The 15,470-nt window shown below is 42.0% G+C and overlaps 1 protein-coding gene and 1 long non-coding RNA gene across 3 annotated transcripts in view; one reads left to right on the forward strand and one right to left on the reverse strand.

Moving 5' to 3' along the window:
* Nucleotides 1-15,470, forward strand: part of LOC132252194 (uncharacterized) — a 194,636-nt gene that overhangs the window by 8,970 nt on the left and 170,196 nt on the right. The window contains exon 2 of one of the 2 annotated variants that reach the window (XR_009464095.1): nucleotides 14,921-15,199. The exons of the other annotated variant lie outside the window; for it this stretch is intronic. This is a non-coding gene — a long non-coding RNA (uncharacterized LOC132252194). Of the gene's footprint in view, nucleotides 1-14,920; nucleotides 15,200-15,470 lie in introns of those variants that run through there. 2 annotated transcript variants of the gene reach the window in all.
* The window catches only part of LAMA4 (laminin subunit alpha 4), a 172,826-nt gene that overhangs the window by 4,582 nt on the left and 152,774 nt on the right, over nucleotides 1-15,470 (reverse strand). The window contains exons 30-36 of the mRNA XM_006263095.3: nucleotides 15,136-15,289; nucleotides 13,758-13,951; nucleotides 11,407-11,596; nucleotides 10,603-10,755; nucleotides 4,788-4,947; nucleotides 4,348-4,478; nucleotides 1,529-1,622 (exon numbers count right to left, since the gene is read on the reverse strand). Of these exons, the coding sequence (XP_006263157.2) occupies nucleotides 1,529-1,622; nucleotides 4,348-4,478; nucleotides 4,788-4,947; nucleotides 10,603-10,755; nucleotides 11,407-11,596; nucleotides 13,758-13,951; nucleotides 15,136-15,289 (1,076 nt within the window). The remainder of the gene's footprint in view (nucleotides 1-1,528; nucleotides 1,623-4,347; nucleotides 4,479-4,787; nucleotides 4,948-10,602; nucleotides 10,756-11,406; nucleotides 11,597-13,757; nucleotides 13,952-15,135; nucleotides 15,290-15,470) is intronic.

A 15,470-nucleotide genomic window follows, 5' to 3' on the forward strand; every position in this document is an offset into this window, starting at 1 on the left:
TTTGTACAATATACAGTAGTATGTCTCAACTTGGGTCCCATGTGCTCCCGGGAGTATGCAGCAAAATTCTAGAAGGTATGCCAGTGGAAGGAATAGGAAAGCAGAAGAAGGGAAAGGGAAAATGTAAATGAAGGACAAAGAAAAAATGAAAAAAAATCCTCTCTTTAGTATCTTTTAGGTCAGGGGTGTCACAGATACATCCCAAGGGCTGGATCCAGCCCATGGAGCCCTATCATCCAGCCTGCAGTGCCGCCTGTGGGTTTCCGATTGGTGCACGGCATGCAGCATGTGCTGGCCCAGGCCCTACCTGCTGAACACAGCACGGGGCCAGTCTAGGGCACTGCATGCAGTGCCTGTATCGGACTGGTCCTTCCTGCTGTATCTGGAGCTAGTCTGGATCAGGCCTACAGAATGGGTGTTCATGCCAGATTCAGCACACAGGCCTGGTCTAATGCAGGTGCCACCTGCAGCATGTGCCCTGGATCAGCACCATGTGCTGTGTGCCCTGTGGGGCCAAGACCAATGCATGCTGCATTCAGTGCATGCGGTCAGTCTGGGGTGCATGCTGTATATGGTGCTTGTGCCAGACTGACCCTGCCTGCTGGATCCAGGGCTGGTCTGGATTGGTGATGCAGACCAGCCCTGCATATGGGGCTGGTCTGGGGCAAGCGCTGCAGGTTGCATGCACGGCTACACCAGGGCATGCACCGCATGTGGTACCACACTGGACTAGTCCAGCTGGATTCAGCACATGGGGTACTCTGTGGGCCCAATGTGGCCTGCAATTTATCTGGCCCACAGAGCAGGATGAGTTTGATAACGCTGCTTTAGGTTACCGGAGAGATTACATTGTGGTTATAGTAACACCAACTGTTCCTTTCTTATATGTAACACAGAACAATAGGGATACACAGCTGCATAACAAACTTTAAAAGGGGTACAAAGCCCCCCTCCCCCCCCCCCAAAAAAAAAAAAAAATTGAGAACAAACAACGTGCACAAATGTCTATTTCACTGGTTCTCAATCTCCGGATCACAGCAACACGTAGCCAAGAATCTCCATGTTGCCTGTGACTGCAGAAAATTGAAAGTCAAAACCAAGGCCATTATCACTACAGTTGATGTTGACAGAAAGAGCAAAGTGGGAGGTTGCTCACAGCATGTTACTTCTTTGAACTGTTGTCCATAGGCCAGCAGATGGTGGGGAACCAGTCTGCTGTATAGCATGGGGTATTAGATTGTCTCTGACCTTTTTGTAAGATGTGTCCTACTTTTGCTTGCAGTGTGAACGTTTCAGAAGCACTACAGTGCTTGGGGGAGAACAAAGATTTGCTTCTTTGAAGTAGGTTTGTTTCAGGGACTGTTTAAATCCAAACAACAGTGAGAAGTGAGAATAATAGTGAGAAAAAGAGTGAGACGTGATAGACATGGCATGACCTTGCTTCCACTGCCTTAGCCCAAGTGGAGGGATGGGATAAAGGAAGAACAAAGCTCTGCTATCATTATGGGTAAGATCAGATTTTACTCACCTGCCATTCTGTGCCACTTGCCATCACAGAGACTCTGTTTTGGTGTAACTGAAGTTGAAAAGTCTCTGACTCCATTATTCAGTTTCACTATTACCTGTGAGAAAATAATGTAATTACACTGCAAAATCTTTTCCAACCAACTTTTGCTTTTCTTTTCCTTTTTCTGCATTAATGCAAAGTTCCTACTTTAAACTTTTATAACTTTAACCACTTTTCTTCATAATCATGTTCAAAGAATTCTTCAAACTAAACCAAGTTTTAAGTTTCTCATTTCAGTAGCTTTTGGGATGTTTCTGATCTGAACATAGGAACATGTTTTTTTTTTTTTATCCTTGGTTAAAAGTAAACACAGGCCATGTCTACATTGACTGAGCAGTTGTTAGTTGCATACACATGTACTAATTGACTGTGCAGTAACTGGAGTTACTGTGCAGTAGTGGCCCTGAATGGCTTTTGGTCATGCTGATTGCACAGTAGCTCATTACTAGTGCACACTAGCTTGTCACTACTGTGCAGTAGTGTTGTGTCGTGCCACATGGTGCTACTGTGCAGTAGTAACAAGCTACTGTGCAGTAGTAATGAGCTGCTGCGCAGTCAACATTTTGTGTAGATGTGGCCACAGCTCAATTAATTGCTTCCAAATACTTTAAAATTGCTGTCCTCTTGATTTCTGTATTACATTAGTGCTTAGAGGCCTCAAATTACATTCAAGTCCCGTCTTGGTAGACACTTCATAAGAGACAGTCTTTGTCTTGAAGACATTGCAGTATAAACAGACAAGGCAAACAATGGTTGACTGGGTAGGGAATTAGTATCTCATTTGTATAGATGTAGAATCAAGGCACAGAGATTAAGTTAGTTGCCCAAGGTCACATGAGAAACCTGTGGCAGACTCAGGAACTGAAAACAATTCTCTTAAATCCTTTATTCACAACAGCATCCCACCTCTTTGAGGGTCTGATTGTGGAGTGCAAGATTCCTTGTGAGGACTGCCTATTTAAGTTGGCTGTCTAAGAACTGACCTGTGTAAGCAGTGCAACAGGTTATCCAAAGAGGTTGCAGCATATTTATCCTTGAAAATTGTTAAGATTAGGTCAGACAAATCTGATTTAAATAGGGATGATCCTGTCTTGAGCAGGGGATTGGACTAGATGCCTTCCTGAAGTCCTTTCTAATCCTATTTTTCAATAATTCTATGAATGTTCATAGATTGTTCACTGAAAATGATGCAAGGCAGCTACTCAAATTTTGTTCTAGAGGATTTCTGTTGCAACATCAATGATGATTAGGAAGAGTGTTTATTTTTCTCTCTAGACCACCAAGAAATAAAGCTGATAGTCCTCATCCTCTTTCTAACTACACTTGAACAGAGTTTATGGGAATCACTAGTTAGTACAAAGAATTGCACTGCAAGCAGCTGCCATAAGCTTTCCCCTGTTAATTTAAAGAGGAAAACTTGCTACAGTTCTAAGCATTTCTGTCTTTGCCTAGTTCAATTTATAAAGTGGGGAAAATGATTCTCCCTTTCTCCAAGTCTTTGCCCGCTCTATTTAGATTGCAAACGTTTTGAGGTGGGGCTGTTTTCTTGTATGTGTACGTCCAGCACCTCCCACAACGGGAGCTGTGTTTTGATTGGTGTTTTTAGGTGAGTGTTTCTCAGTCAAGATGCTGTGGCACCCTGAGGTGCTGTGAGACCCTTTCAGGGGTGCTGCAGCACAAGTGCTGTTTCCATGCTCTCTGCAGCCAGGTGAAACTGCCCCATACCCATTTGTATGGAGCCAGATCCAGAAGCAGCTGCAGCAGGAGCGAGTATTCCTGCCTGCATTAGGATTATCTGATAAACCTAATACAGGCAGGAGTGCCTGCTTTTGCTGTAGCCCTTCTTGGTCCAGTTCTGCATGCTTCTTCTGGAAGAGATGTGTTCAGGACACTTCTACTTGGTGGCAGTGGAATTCCCCTGTGTGCCTCTGTTTCTGGGCTTGCATGCAGGGTCAGCCCAGAAGGGTTGCAGCAGGAGTAGGTACTTCTTGATGCATTACTGTTACCACATAACCCTAATGCTTGTTCCTGCCACAGCCACTTGGTGATTTAACTCCACGCAAGGCATGCAGGGCAGTTTCACCCAGCCATGTTGGCAACAGCACCCCGGTTGAGAACCACTGAGGCAAGCTAAAGGAGTACAGTAGTGGTTCTCAACCAGGGTTCTGCCAAATTAAAAAAAGCTATGAAGGAGTGCCCTGAGCCAAAAAAAGGTTGCAAATCACTGCCTTAAGTGCTACTGTAACACACAAATTATAGCAAGAACTGTCCAAACAATTAACTTAATTGCTTTCATTTTAGTCTTACAAAAGACAGAGAGCTTTGATTATCAGCCCAACCAGCAGGTGGAACCCCTTTAGATACCTGCCAAAACAACAGCACAAGCTCATATATTTCTTTGAACACGAAGTAAATAAAAAAATTGCTTGCTAACAAGAAAACGAAATCAGATCCCCTTACCTTGTAACTTACGCATTTTTAATGTATAGATGAAAGAGCAACACCAATGTGTCAATGTTCTTCTTTCCTTTCATTTGGACATTAAATATTTATTATTGAAACCAGTGAAAGTGACTTGATTGCAGCAGTTGACATGTATGTTAAAAGAAGTATCTGGGTTATGCTTAGCTACCTGTTTAATGGGTTAACATATTGAGGAGAAAAATAGGGTTCAAATAATAGTGAATGTATAAGAAGAAAAATTCGTTTATTACAGAATCCAAGCAGGCTGCAGATGGACCTAGTCATACCAAAGAAGGGCTAGTGACTTTTTTTTTTACCTGTCCATTTTCCATGTGCATGTTTAGGTACTCTCCATTCACACTGTGTCCATGCATCAGGATTCCCGAGCTGCTTCTAGGACGTGCTTCAAAAACAACTTCAAATTTCAGACCTAAACTGAAGGATTCATCTGTGGGAAGAAAAATATCTTATTCATCTGTGGGATATGTTATTTCCATCCCCACATTAATGATGGGTATGGACCTTTGCAGACTATATGCTTCTAAAAGTGACCTCTTGTTTTTACTTTGTTTTAAAACATATATTAGTTTTGAAAATATGTTTGTGATAGTAAATTGAAAAGTAGGAAACAATAAATTATATCACATAAGGGGGTCGGGCATTTCTAACCCAATGAAGGGGAGTTGGGTATATTACCATGCCTTAGAATAAATATGCAAGTCTTATTCTGGGATATATTCATTAAATGGCATGTTACCAAGAACTACATATCCTCCTGCTGATGAAAAGTATGTTCCTGTTTCTGATGGGCCTTCAAAGCAAGGTGTTACACTGAATGTCTGCGAAGGAGAAATGACTGATTTGCTGTTGAGTTGTAAATTGCTGAGACAACCGCTGAAACTGTAGACGGAGTTAATCTGAGAAAAGGAAGAGTGAGATTATTAAGTAAAATGCCAGAAAAAGCCAGAGCACAGAAGCAGTTCTCCAGACACACCAGAAACCCCCCCACTTATCGTGGATTGTGGAGCTTCCACTTTGTCTCGCATAACCAAAGACTCCCTAAAGGGAATCCTCGTTGCTTCAGTTTTTGCTATGTCACCCCTCTTCAACATACATGATAATTAGAGCTGTGCGAAGCTTTGGGTGGTGATTCGATTTGGAGGCGATTCAGCCCGATTCAGTGGCTGAATCTCCGAATCCAAATCGAATCAGGGGATCAATTAAAAGGTTTGAATCAATTCAAAGCTCTCGGAATCTTTGTGGAGCAGTGGGGGGCAGCAGGGATTGCCCCCCGCCCGGCAGTACCCGCTGAGTCGGGGCTTTTTCCCCCAAGTGCCGGGAGCTGGGGTGGGCAGGGCAGCCATTGCCGGGGCTGGGAGAGTGCACCGGGGATGGGCCTGGCCTGGTTGATTTGGAGATTCGGCCGAATCAATTCGGGAAAGTGATTTGAATCACCGAATCGAATCACAGTCCTCCAAATTGGCTGAGTCCGAATCCGAAGCAAATACTAGCTGCTTCGCACAGGCCTAATAATAATGTGCCTTTCATTTGCAAAGCAAAATCTTGGTCTAATTCAAACCTCTCAAGAACCTGAGACAACACTAATGAAAACCAGGATGTGCTTAAAACCTGCACAATTGACATGCACATTTCAGAATTTATTTCTTATCAGCATGACTCTAAGAGAGTCAATAATATATTCATTTCTGTGTTTTGGTTTTCTCTTATTAATGTTTGAATCAGTGGGTGCATCTACACTTGGGCTTTACTGTGGGGTTGACTAATTAATTACGCAGTACATCATCATCATCTGCACATGTGCTACTATCAGGGAGCAGTAAACTAATTAACTTCACTGTAGGACAGTAATGTTGGGGACAGTACTATCTTACAGCAGAGTCATTACGTACAATCAAATGAACATGTAGATGCTAACCACTGGGCGCCAATTGAGCCTGGCTAGCCTAGCCAGCTGATGGCCAGATTCCTGGCTCCGGCCAGACCCTCTGCCACCCAACACTGCCATCTGGAGCCCAGGGCTGACCTCTTGTGCCCCCTGCTGGCCTGGGGCTGCTTCGCCCCAGCTCAAATTGCTGCAGTCCCAGGGACACATGAAAATGCTTTGCCTGGGAGCAGCTGACTCCAGCATAACTGCACCAGAGGTCATTGAGTCACCTTAATGTTGATGCACACAGTGTACACATACATAATCCACCCCCCCATCTCACCTGCATTTCTAAAACCTTCCTCAGAAGCAAGCTATTGTAGTTCAACCAGAGAAGGAAGAAAGTAGAGGGTCCACTGCTATTGTTATATCTGTTTTTGGAGTATTCAAGATATTCTCAGATAGTATGGTAACACTTTCCCTAGAGATCGCATTAGAAGAGACAAAATAGATGATAAAGTCTCCCATCTTGAGAGAAGTTTTAAGGGTGTTACAAAATCCCATGTTGTTTCATTGCTGTATTGGATGAGGTAAGCTCCTTGTTTCTGGTGGAATTTAATAGTTTTTCCAAACTATGGGAGTATTCTAACCAAAGATTACTTATTCCTGGGATTCTTTATTTCCCAACATTTCTCAAAGAAAGATATTTTAAAGGGTAGTTTATTTCCATTTCTATTTCAAATTGCGTAAGTTGATACTGAATTGTAGTGCCATGTACTCAGCATGTTCTTCAGGACCATGGTATTCAAGGCAGAAGTAAATTTTGTGTAGTTTTTGCCCCTTTGCATTTTTTCTTCCTTTTTATGTGTATGAAGTAGCACATTTGAATTGACAGCAAAACAAATAAATAGCTTCTCAAGTCTTTCATCTATCTTCTCTGGAAAAACTTACAATCTTTACATTGTTTCTGGATTTTATCACAACAAAGGTCAAAGATCTGCCCTGAAGTAGCAGCTCATAGAACTATCCTGATTAAAGTATATCAATTTCAGTAGGCAGTAGTATACAAGGGAACAATGTGGCTAGTATCTAGTCTGGGTGCCTTTGACTATTCTGCCTGAATAATCAGATATACATTTACAGGTGTATCAAGAAGAGGCAACCTTGGGCACATTTCTGGACTGGGGCTCAAATTTACAAGCCTGGAGCTGTAGACAAACACCATAACTTCTCTGCTACTGAAGGCCCAGAAGGTAGAGGAGATGGGAGTCCATGAGGGATGGTCGTACCTTAAGGGGGTGATCCTCCAGGCCCAAACGATAACAGTCCCTGAGAGAAGCAAGGCAAGTAAGAGTGCTCAGAAACCCCCTTGGCTCAGCAAGGGCATACAGGAATGCCTGAGGACTAAAAGGGGGGCGTACAACCAGTGGAAGGGAGGAGCCATCACCAAGGAGGAGTACTCCTCCTTGGCCCAGGAGTGTGGGAGGGCTATTAGGAAGGCCAAGGCAGAGATGGAACTCAGGCTAGCGTCCAGGATTAAGGACAACAAAAAGTCCTTTTTCAAGTACATTGGGAGCAAGAAGAGGGCACCAGGCAATGTAGGGCCCCTGCAAGACACAAACGGTAATCCTGTGGCCACGCCAGACAAGAAAGCTGATATTTTTAACAGTTTCTTTGCCTCTGTTTTCCTGAACAGGGACCAGGATATCCCACCTACCAAAGGTAGGGACAATCTTGGGGATAGCTCTATCAAGCCTTCAGTCAGCGCAGATGTAGTTAGGGATCTTCTGGAAGGCTAGACATTTTTAAATCTGCAGGTCCAGATGCCCTCCACCCAAGGGTGTTGAGGGAGCTGGCAGGGGTCATTGTGGAGCCCTTGGCCCGGCTGTATGAGTATTCGTGGTCATCTGGCCAGGTGCCAGGGGATTGAAAACTGGCTAATGTGGTCCCTATTTTCAAGAAAGGGAGGAAAGAGGACCCAAGTAACTATAGGCCTGTAAGCCTCACCTCGGTGCTTGGGGAGCTCTTGGAGAGAATCATCAAGGAGCACATCTGTGGGGGGCCTGCAGGGGAGATCATGTTCAGGGGCAATCAGTATGGGTTCATCAAAGGCAGGTCCTGCCAGACCAACCTGATTGCCTTTTATGACCAAGTAACTAAATCCTTGGATGATGGTGTTGCTGTGGACGTAGTCTTTCTAGACTTTAAGAAGGCCTTTGACACTGTTTCTCACCCCATCCTCATCAATAAATTAAGCGACTGCGGCATTGATGCCTGCACAGGGATGGGTAAAAAATTGGCTGATGGGGCACACCCAGAGAGTAGTGGTGGACGGGTTGTACTCAACCTGGTGAGATGTGAGCAGTGGGGTACCCCAGGGCTTGGTGCTTGGGCCCGCACTGTTTAATATCTTCATCTACGATTTGGACAAGGGGGTGGAAAGCACGCTGTCCAAGTTTGCTGATGACACTAAGATGTGGGGTGAGGTGGACACACTTGAAGGGTGAGAGAGGCTGCAACTAGATTTAGACAGACTACAAAAGTGGGCAGACGAGAATAGGATGGGGTTCAACGTAGACAAATGCAGGGTGCTGCACCTTGGGAGAAGGAATCCACAGTATACATACAGGCTGGGGAGTTCCCTTCTTGAAAGCACAGAGGCGGAAAGGGATCTCAGAGTCATTATTGACTCCAAGATGAACATGAGCCGCCAATGCCAGACCGCAGCCAGCAAGGCCAGCCATACCTTGTCATGCATCCAAAGGTGCATCTCAAGCCGGTCCAGAGAAGTGATACTCCCCCTCTTTGCGACTGTGGTCAGGCCACAGTTGGAGTACTGTGTTCAGTACTGGGCGCCACACTTCAAAAGGGATGTGGCCAGCCTGGAGAGGGTTCAGAGGAGGGCCACCCGCTTGGTGAGAGGGCAGCAGGACAGGCCCTACGAGGAGAGACTGAAGGACCTGAACCTGCTCAGCCTCAGCAAGAGGAGGCTGAGGGTGGACCCGGTGGCTGCCTACAAGCTCATCAGGGGAGATCAACAGCAAATAGGCAGAGCCCTTTTCTCCCCAGCACCACCTGGGGTGACAAGGAACAATGGTAATAAGCTGATGGAGAATAGGTTTAGGTTAGAGAAGGCAATATTTTACAGTTAGGGTGACCAAAATCTGGAACCAACTTCCCAGAGAAGTGGTCCTCCCCCCTATCTTGGGTAAATTCAAGAGGAGGTTGGATGATCACCTGTCTGGGGTCTTGTGAACCCAGCATTCATTCCTGCCTGTGGTGGGGGGTCAGGCTAGATGATCTGTTCAGGTCTCTCCTGACCCTAGCTACTATGAAACTATGAAACTACTATACCCAATTTTATTGCTGGTAAATAGGAGTAGTTTTGTAGGAGCCTCTTGTTAAAATAGTGTCACTGCCGTGCACTGCAGTGAAGGGTACGAGACCTTTGAAGGCCGTCAGGCGGGTACTTATGACGCTTGGAGTGGAATTAGGCACAGACGCTTATCGGTTGCAAAGCAAGATTATTTACTCACGCCGTTAAGGTGGTGAAAGACGGAGGTCAGAGATATTTGGTTAGTTACAGCTTAAGGTTCGAAGGTCGGTCTGCATGAAAGTCTTTCATCGGGCAGATAAACAGAAAAAAAATTGGGCCGGCAGGTCGGTGATTTACGTCTTAAGATTGGGTTGAGACGTGAGGGGGGCACTGGCAAGTGATCAAGTTGTCAGTTACTCTGATACGTGTGATCAGAGGTCTCCAAGGTTCGTACGGAGGTCCCCCTTCTTCACGGAAGTGAAGATGGGTTTTATTTGTATATTAGTCCGGACACTCCCCTGTCATTCCAACCACTTACAGTGATTTATATAAAGCAAAGAAGGCAAAAGTTTTTATCTCTGTTAGTGGCGCAGTAATAAATTTCTTTTTGACATGCGCAGAAAAAAACCCTGTTATTTTCATCTTGTTAGTTAACCCTTAGCGTTACCTTGAATAGACTAAAACTGTTTTGATTAATATATTTCTTACTTGTGGCATGGGCAGTACTTAATTTGGTTGTGACAAATAGTACTTGTTGAAATATATTGTAATTCTATCATTAATCATACGATTAATGATAGAATTACAATTAATATCATACGATTAATATCATACAATTAATGATAGAATTACATTTTAAATGTAATTCTACTATTAATACTATTTTGTGATGATATTTTTAGATGGGGAAAAATACCCCTAATCCTTAGATTAGGATTAATATAGAACACCAACAGAACCCTTGTGAGGCACTTTTAATTCCAAATCAGCACTAATGCCAATCTAATTATTCAAGTAAGAATCATTCCCTTGAAGGAGCATCTTCCAGTGATGCAGAGCTAATGGGATGGCCTCTTCAACATCCTTTCCCATCAGCCTGACCAAGGGGCATGTCTCTCCTCCTCAGATACTTGTAGCTGTCATAATGACACCTTGGTGTCCTCAGCATTGCTGGGATGTCAAGCCCCACTCACCAGCTTCACAGAACAAATGCGTCTTACACCCAGTTTTCACAACTGACTCCTGATGTACCCTGTGTGCATTCCAACAATGCCTCAGGATCAATGCCACAATATGCTTTTGCCTCTGTTTATCTGTATAGTCAACATTTTAATTACATATATCTTATTAAATAGTGCATGTCTACTTTACCTGGATATTTTTCACAGCTTTTCCTGGAGCCACACCCCCTATGTAGAGTGGTTCACTGACTTGCCAGGTTTTATCAGTAGAAACATTTTCTTCCAATACTCGAAGGCCATCAATTATCAAACGACCAATATTTTTCCCCCGAATAAATATCACCTAAACAGGAGAAAAATTCCTATTAAAATCATGTTAATTGTTTAACCAAAGGATAATCAAACTGTTGAGGAAACACCATTTATACAGCAGAAGAAGATAATGGTTGTAGACAACTCTACGATCTGAGATAATGGCACAATATTAGAAAAGAAGGTTATCTCGTTCTTACTTTGCAAGCAGCCGCAAACTAGTTGTTTTACATACCATTAATTTTCTTTCTTACCTGTCTTCCAACTCTTTTCTTCCTTTTACTTGCTCTAGTTCTCCACAGCCCTCCCCTCCAGCTCTAAGCCTAACCAAACTTGGCTTGTTTTTTGGTCGTTTTGGTCAATACTTGATCTTTCAAATCTGCTCATCCCTACTTCTTCCATGCAGCTGTTGTTGTGGTAAATATCTGGATGACTATAAGTGATTTGGCAGCTAGCCACCTTATTCCCAGTTAATGATTTAGCAACATTTACAGAGAGAGAGAGAGAGAGAGAGATTTTACAGTAGATTTAAAAATGTTAGCAGAAATTTCTCAGCGCATAGTTATGTATATGTGGTTCAGAACAAAGATTAATCTTTTGCTGAAAACGAATTGTTAGATCATCACTTTTATAACTATAGTTTCTAAAGCACGTCATCCTAACAACCATTTCTTTGACTTACATTGTGCCAAAGCCCATCATTGTACTTTTCTTGACTTTTAATCCTTATCTTCTGGTGACCAACATTAAACATAAAAATGAGCCGTCCATGGGCAACAAAAAGGGTCATGAAGTTGTTCTCTTCTTGATCAGAGACATAAAAGATCATTCCATGGGATGAGTGAGTTTTCAGACTAATGGAGAACTGAGATCTGTAAAATAAAAATGTCATTTTACTATCAGGATAGATATTTGTCAATTCGTAATGGACAGTGCCACTGTGCAGAGAGGGAAAAATCAAGATTTATCCTTTTGTGCTAGGGGATATTTTCCTTACTTATAGAAATTATATTTTTGATGTATGCTCCATATGGTTTTTGACTAGAAGCCAGAGCACATACTAACCAGATTAAATTCTTTTGAAAACCAAATCAAAATTTTAGGGGGGAATAATGCATATAGATTAGCGGTGCTCAACCTATGGCCCATGGGCTGTATCTGGCCTGTGGAGCTGCGTTATCTGTCAGAAGGGGCTCCTCACAGGCCTGGAAATTTAGTGGCAGGGTAACAGCAGAAGCATTAATTAACACTTCTGCTGCTTCCCGATCACCAGGTTTCCAGAACTGTGGGGAGTCCTGTGGGCTGGATGACACAAGAAGGAGATGAACAAAGCCCAGACCATGCTGTTGCTCAGGGTTGCTCCATGGCTAGATCGGACACGTGGGGTCACTCCATAGCTAGATCTGGTGCATGTGACTGGGCTGGTATGCTGGATCACATCCTAGATTGATTCCACACTGGATCCGGCCCAAAGACCAAACCTGCATGCAGAATCTGGCCTGCGGACTGGCCCCATGCTTCTCATCTGGTCTTAGGCTGAATAGGTTGGGCACCACTGATATAGATCATTCCATACAGATCAATCAGAATTAATATTATATTCATTTCTTACACACAAAAGCATATCAAAGCAGAAGGTCTAATTGGGATGGTGATTACAATGTTATGTGCCCTTGGCCTCCCAATATTGCTAATAGCAGTGGAGATATGAAAAATGTTGGGGCAATGTTAAACTCTCCTTTTAGTGTAGTGGAGGTATGAGAGTTTACTGGCCTGATTGTTAGTGTTACAGAACGTCACTGCTGAGTTCCAGGTTTCTAATAGCTTCTCATCTAATCCAAGGTTTAGCTTGACAACTCTCAAGGTTCTCAGTTATGTTTGCTGACCTGCTTTTATGTAAAATACACCTAATAACCCAGAAAGACTTAAAAATGTCAAAAGTCATAGCTATTATAAAATAAACAATAACATTATGATACAATAGCATTCATGGCCATTAAAACAAAAAGCAGTGATTAGGGATGAATGTTTCTGCTACACTTTGGGTTTATGATCCCTCTTTTTCGTATGTATTACATTGAATTTCAACATCAGACTTGAAATAGATATTTGGAAAACACTGAATTGAATTAAATCAAATTTAATAGTCCCATTGTTTGCAAGTCAATATATGGCACTCTACCTCTGAGACAGTACTCTACTGTTGCTGCTACATAGCATTGTGTTGTTGAATTTTCTGTCTTATGTATAAAAATTAAGCCAAGATCCTGACCATTTATAGTCATAAAATACCATATGGCACTTTTTGTGAATGTGTGAAGTCTAAATGTCTTTGCTACCCAGGCCTTTTCACTTACTTTTCCATTGCTCTTTGAATTGGACACAGTGTCTATAGTTTCATGTTTTAATTCACTGCATAGCTTTATAAAACCTGCTATAACCCACACGAGATATGACTAGACTGAACTTCAGTAGATGGTATAGTGATTCCTATACAAATATGTTCACTTAAGGCCATGCCTCTTTCTCTGAAATCATTACTGGTTGTGGGTGGAGACTGGTGGTGTGATATAGCCTGCAGTTTGGTAACATACTTTTGAATGAAGTCCTTTATGTCACAATATGATATTGTAATATTATTAATATTGGATCAGGTCCCACATTTTTTACTGAGGCTAAACACCTATTGATGTGAACAGGCATAATAGTTAGGATTAAATGAAACTGCAGAACTTGGCCCAAATCTTACTGCCTTGTGACATGAAAGGGATGAAGATTGCTTGCTCCAAAGTTTTAGAATGTTCTGTTTTATATTGTACTAGCAACCAGAATGGCTTAGATGCCAAATAAATAGACAGGGAAACAAGATATATCAAGAGACAAAACAGATGAAGGACTCATGAAAGGGCTACAGCATATAATCCAAGTAATGACAGGAATTTATTTTATTAGTTCCAGGTTTTTGTTTCCATTGCTGTTTTTCCTGGACTGTAAGCTGTTTTTCATTTCTAGGGTTGCTGTCTATTATCTTACCTATCATTGAAATCCTTTGGTATGTAGTCAAACTCCTGCCGACTATTCGCTATTCCTCCAAATTGATAGGCATGGTCAATTGCCTTAGGATTCTTGGACAAGTGGCAGTGAGGGTCTCTTTGTGCACCGATTTCTTGGTCTAATTTTTTGAAGTCAGTTAAAAGCTGTGAGATTCTGTCTTTGTCTCTTCCCACCTTCATACAAAAAACTCTTGATTAGCAAGTTTCCAAGTGGATGTGGATATGATTAGCAGTAACAATATTATCTAGCCAGTGGGGAATGTTTTAACAAAATGTTTATAAAAATACCTGGAGTTGTTCCAAATCTAAGTGATATATGTCCCTAAATAAAACAGTTCTATCATAATGAGTGCCTTCTTTCATATGTAGTATTGACACAGAAGGAGAGCAGATAGAGGCAAATAATAACATGTCATGATAATTCTTATGAGACTGCCTATGTGAACCCAGGCTTTGAGTTTTTTTTCCCTTTAAATGATGTGAGCTCTATTACAGTTCAGTTTAGTTCAGTGTTAATATAGTGGGACGACATTTTACTGTTATTTACTCTGATTGTAAATAACAGCAATATTACTAATCAGTATATATAATAATATATGTGCTATGCAGACGTGCATATTGATAATAATAATGATGATGATATACATGATACAGTATAAAGCTGACTGTACTTAATGGAACTGCATGGAAGAAGCTGAAAGCAGAAATAAGCACAGTGTTTTTAAACTGCAGAGAAAACAGGAGAAGACCCGTTTCCTTACACTTGCTAGGACACCTCAAAAATTAAGGCACAATAGAAAGGTGTGAGTATTCTTTGAATCACAGAATCACTGAGTTGGAAAAGACCTCAGAGTTAATTTGGTCCAACCCCTTGAATGAAAGCAGGAAAGCTGAAGTTAATGCAGCTGAAGTTGGGATAAGGTTAATGCTGGTCTGTAACTCTCTACTAGTAGAAGACTTACAGTAGATATTTTTGCTAAGAGATCAAGTGTAAAATAATTTTGTATCTGAAAATTTTCTGTTGGGGAAATTATATCATGTCCTTTCTGGTACTGGGATTCAATGAACTACTACATTCTTTTTCTGTAACTGCTACAATACTCCCTGATTTTTAGTACAGCTTTTATATCTCCTTTTCTCCAGACAAATCACTGGGCTAGAGAATCTTGGCAAAGGCAGAGCATCTGTTTGGAATTAAGGCACATTCAAAGGAATCAAGTCCCATCCTCTGTTGTTTTTCAAATGACCTCTTTTGGAACCACAACCATCTGGCAAATTTAAGATCATGATATACTGTGGACTTTGGCCAAATGGAAGCTGGTATCAGAGTAGTCACAAGTAATTTGGTGCTAACTAACCTTTTTATTACGACTTCCTTTGGCTTTTGACGAATTCTTTCCCTTCTTATGGAGAAGAGCAACAGGAGGGGATTCAACAGGACATCCATAAAAGGAAGCCTGAACTTTCTCTGGGTACCGCTGGAAATCTTCAACTTCAACTTCTCGATCCAACCTGTGTTTCAAAGAGGAGAAGGTGTTATGAATAGTTATCAGAAATTGGTTAAGCATAACTTTTTCTACATAGAAGAACTAAAACATGATCAAAATATCCATAGTAAGTTAATGTCAAATATATAGCTGTTTTTTCATTTAGTATCATTGTGAAAAATACAGATCTTTAAATTATATTTAAA

This window comes from Alligator mississippiensis, chromosome 1 (assembly GCF_030867095.1).
Source record: "Alligator mississippiensis isolate rAllMis1 chromosome 1, rAllMis1, whole genome shotgun sequence".
Lineage (NCBI taxonomy): Eukaryota > Metazoa > Chordata > Crocodylia > Alligatoridae > Alligator > Alligator mississippiensis.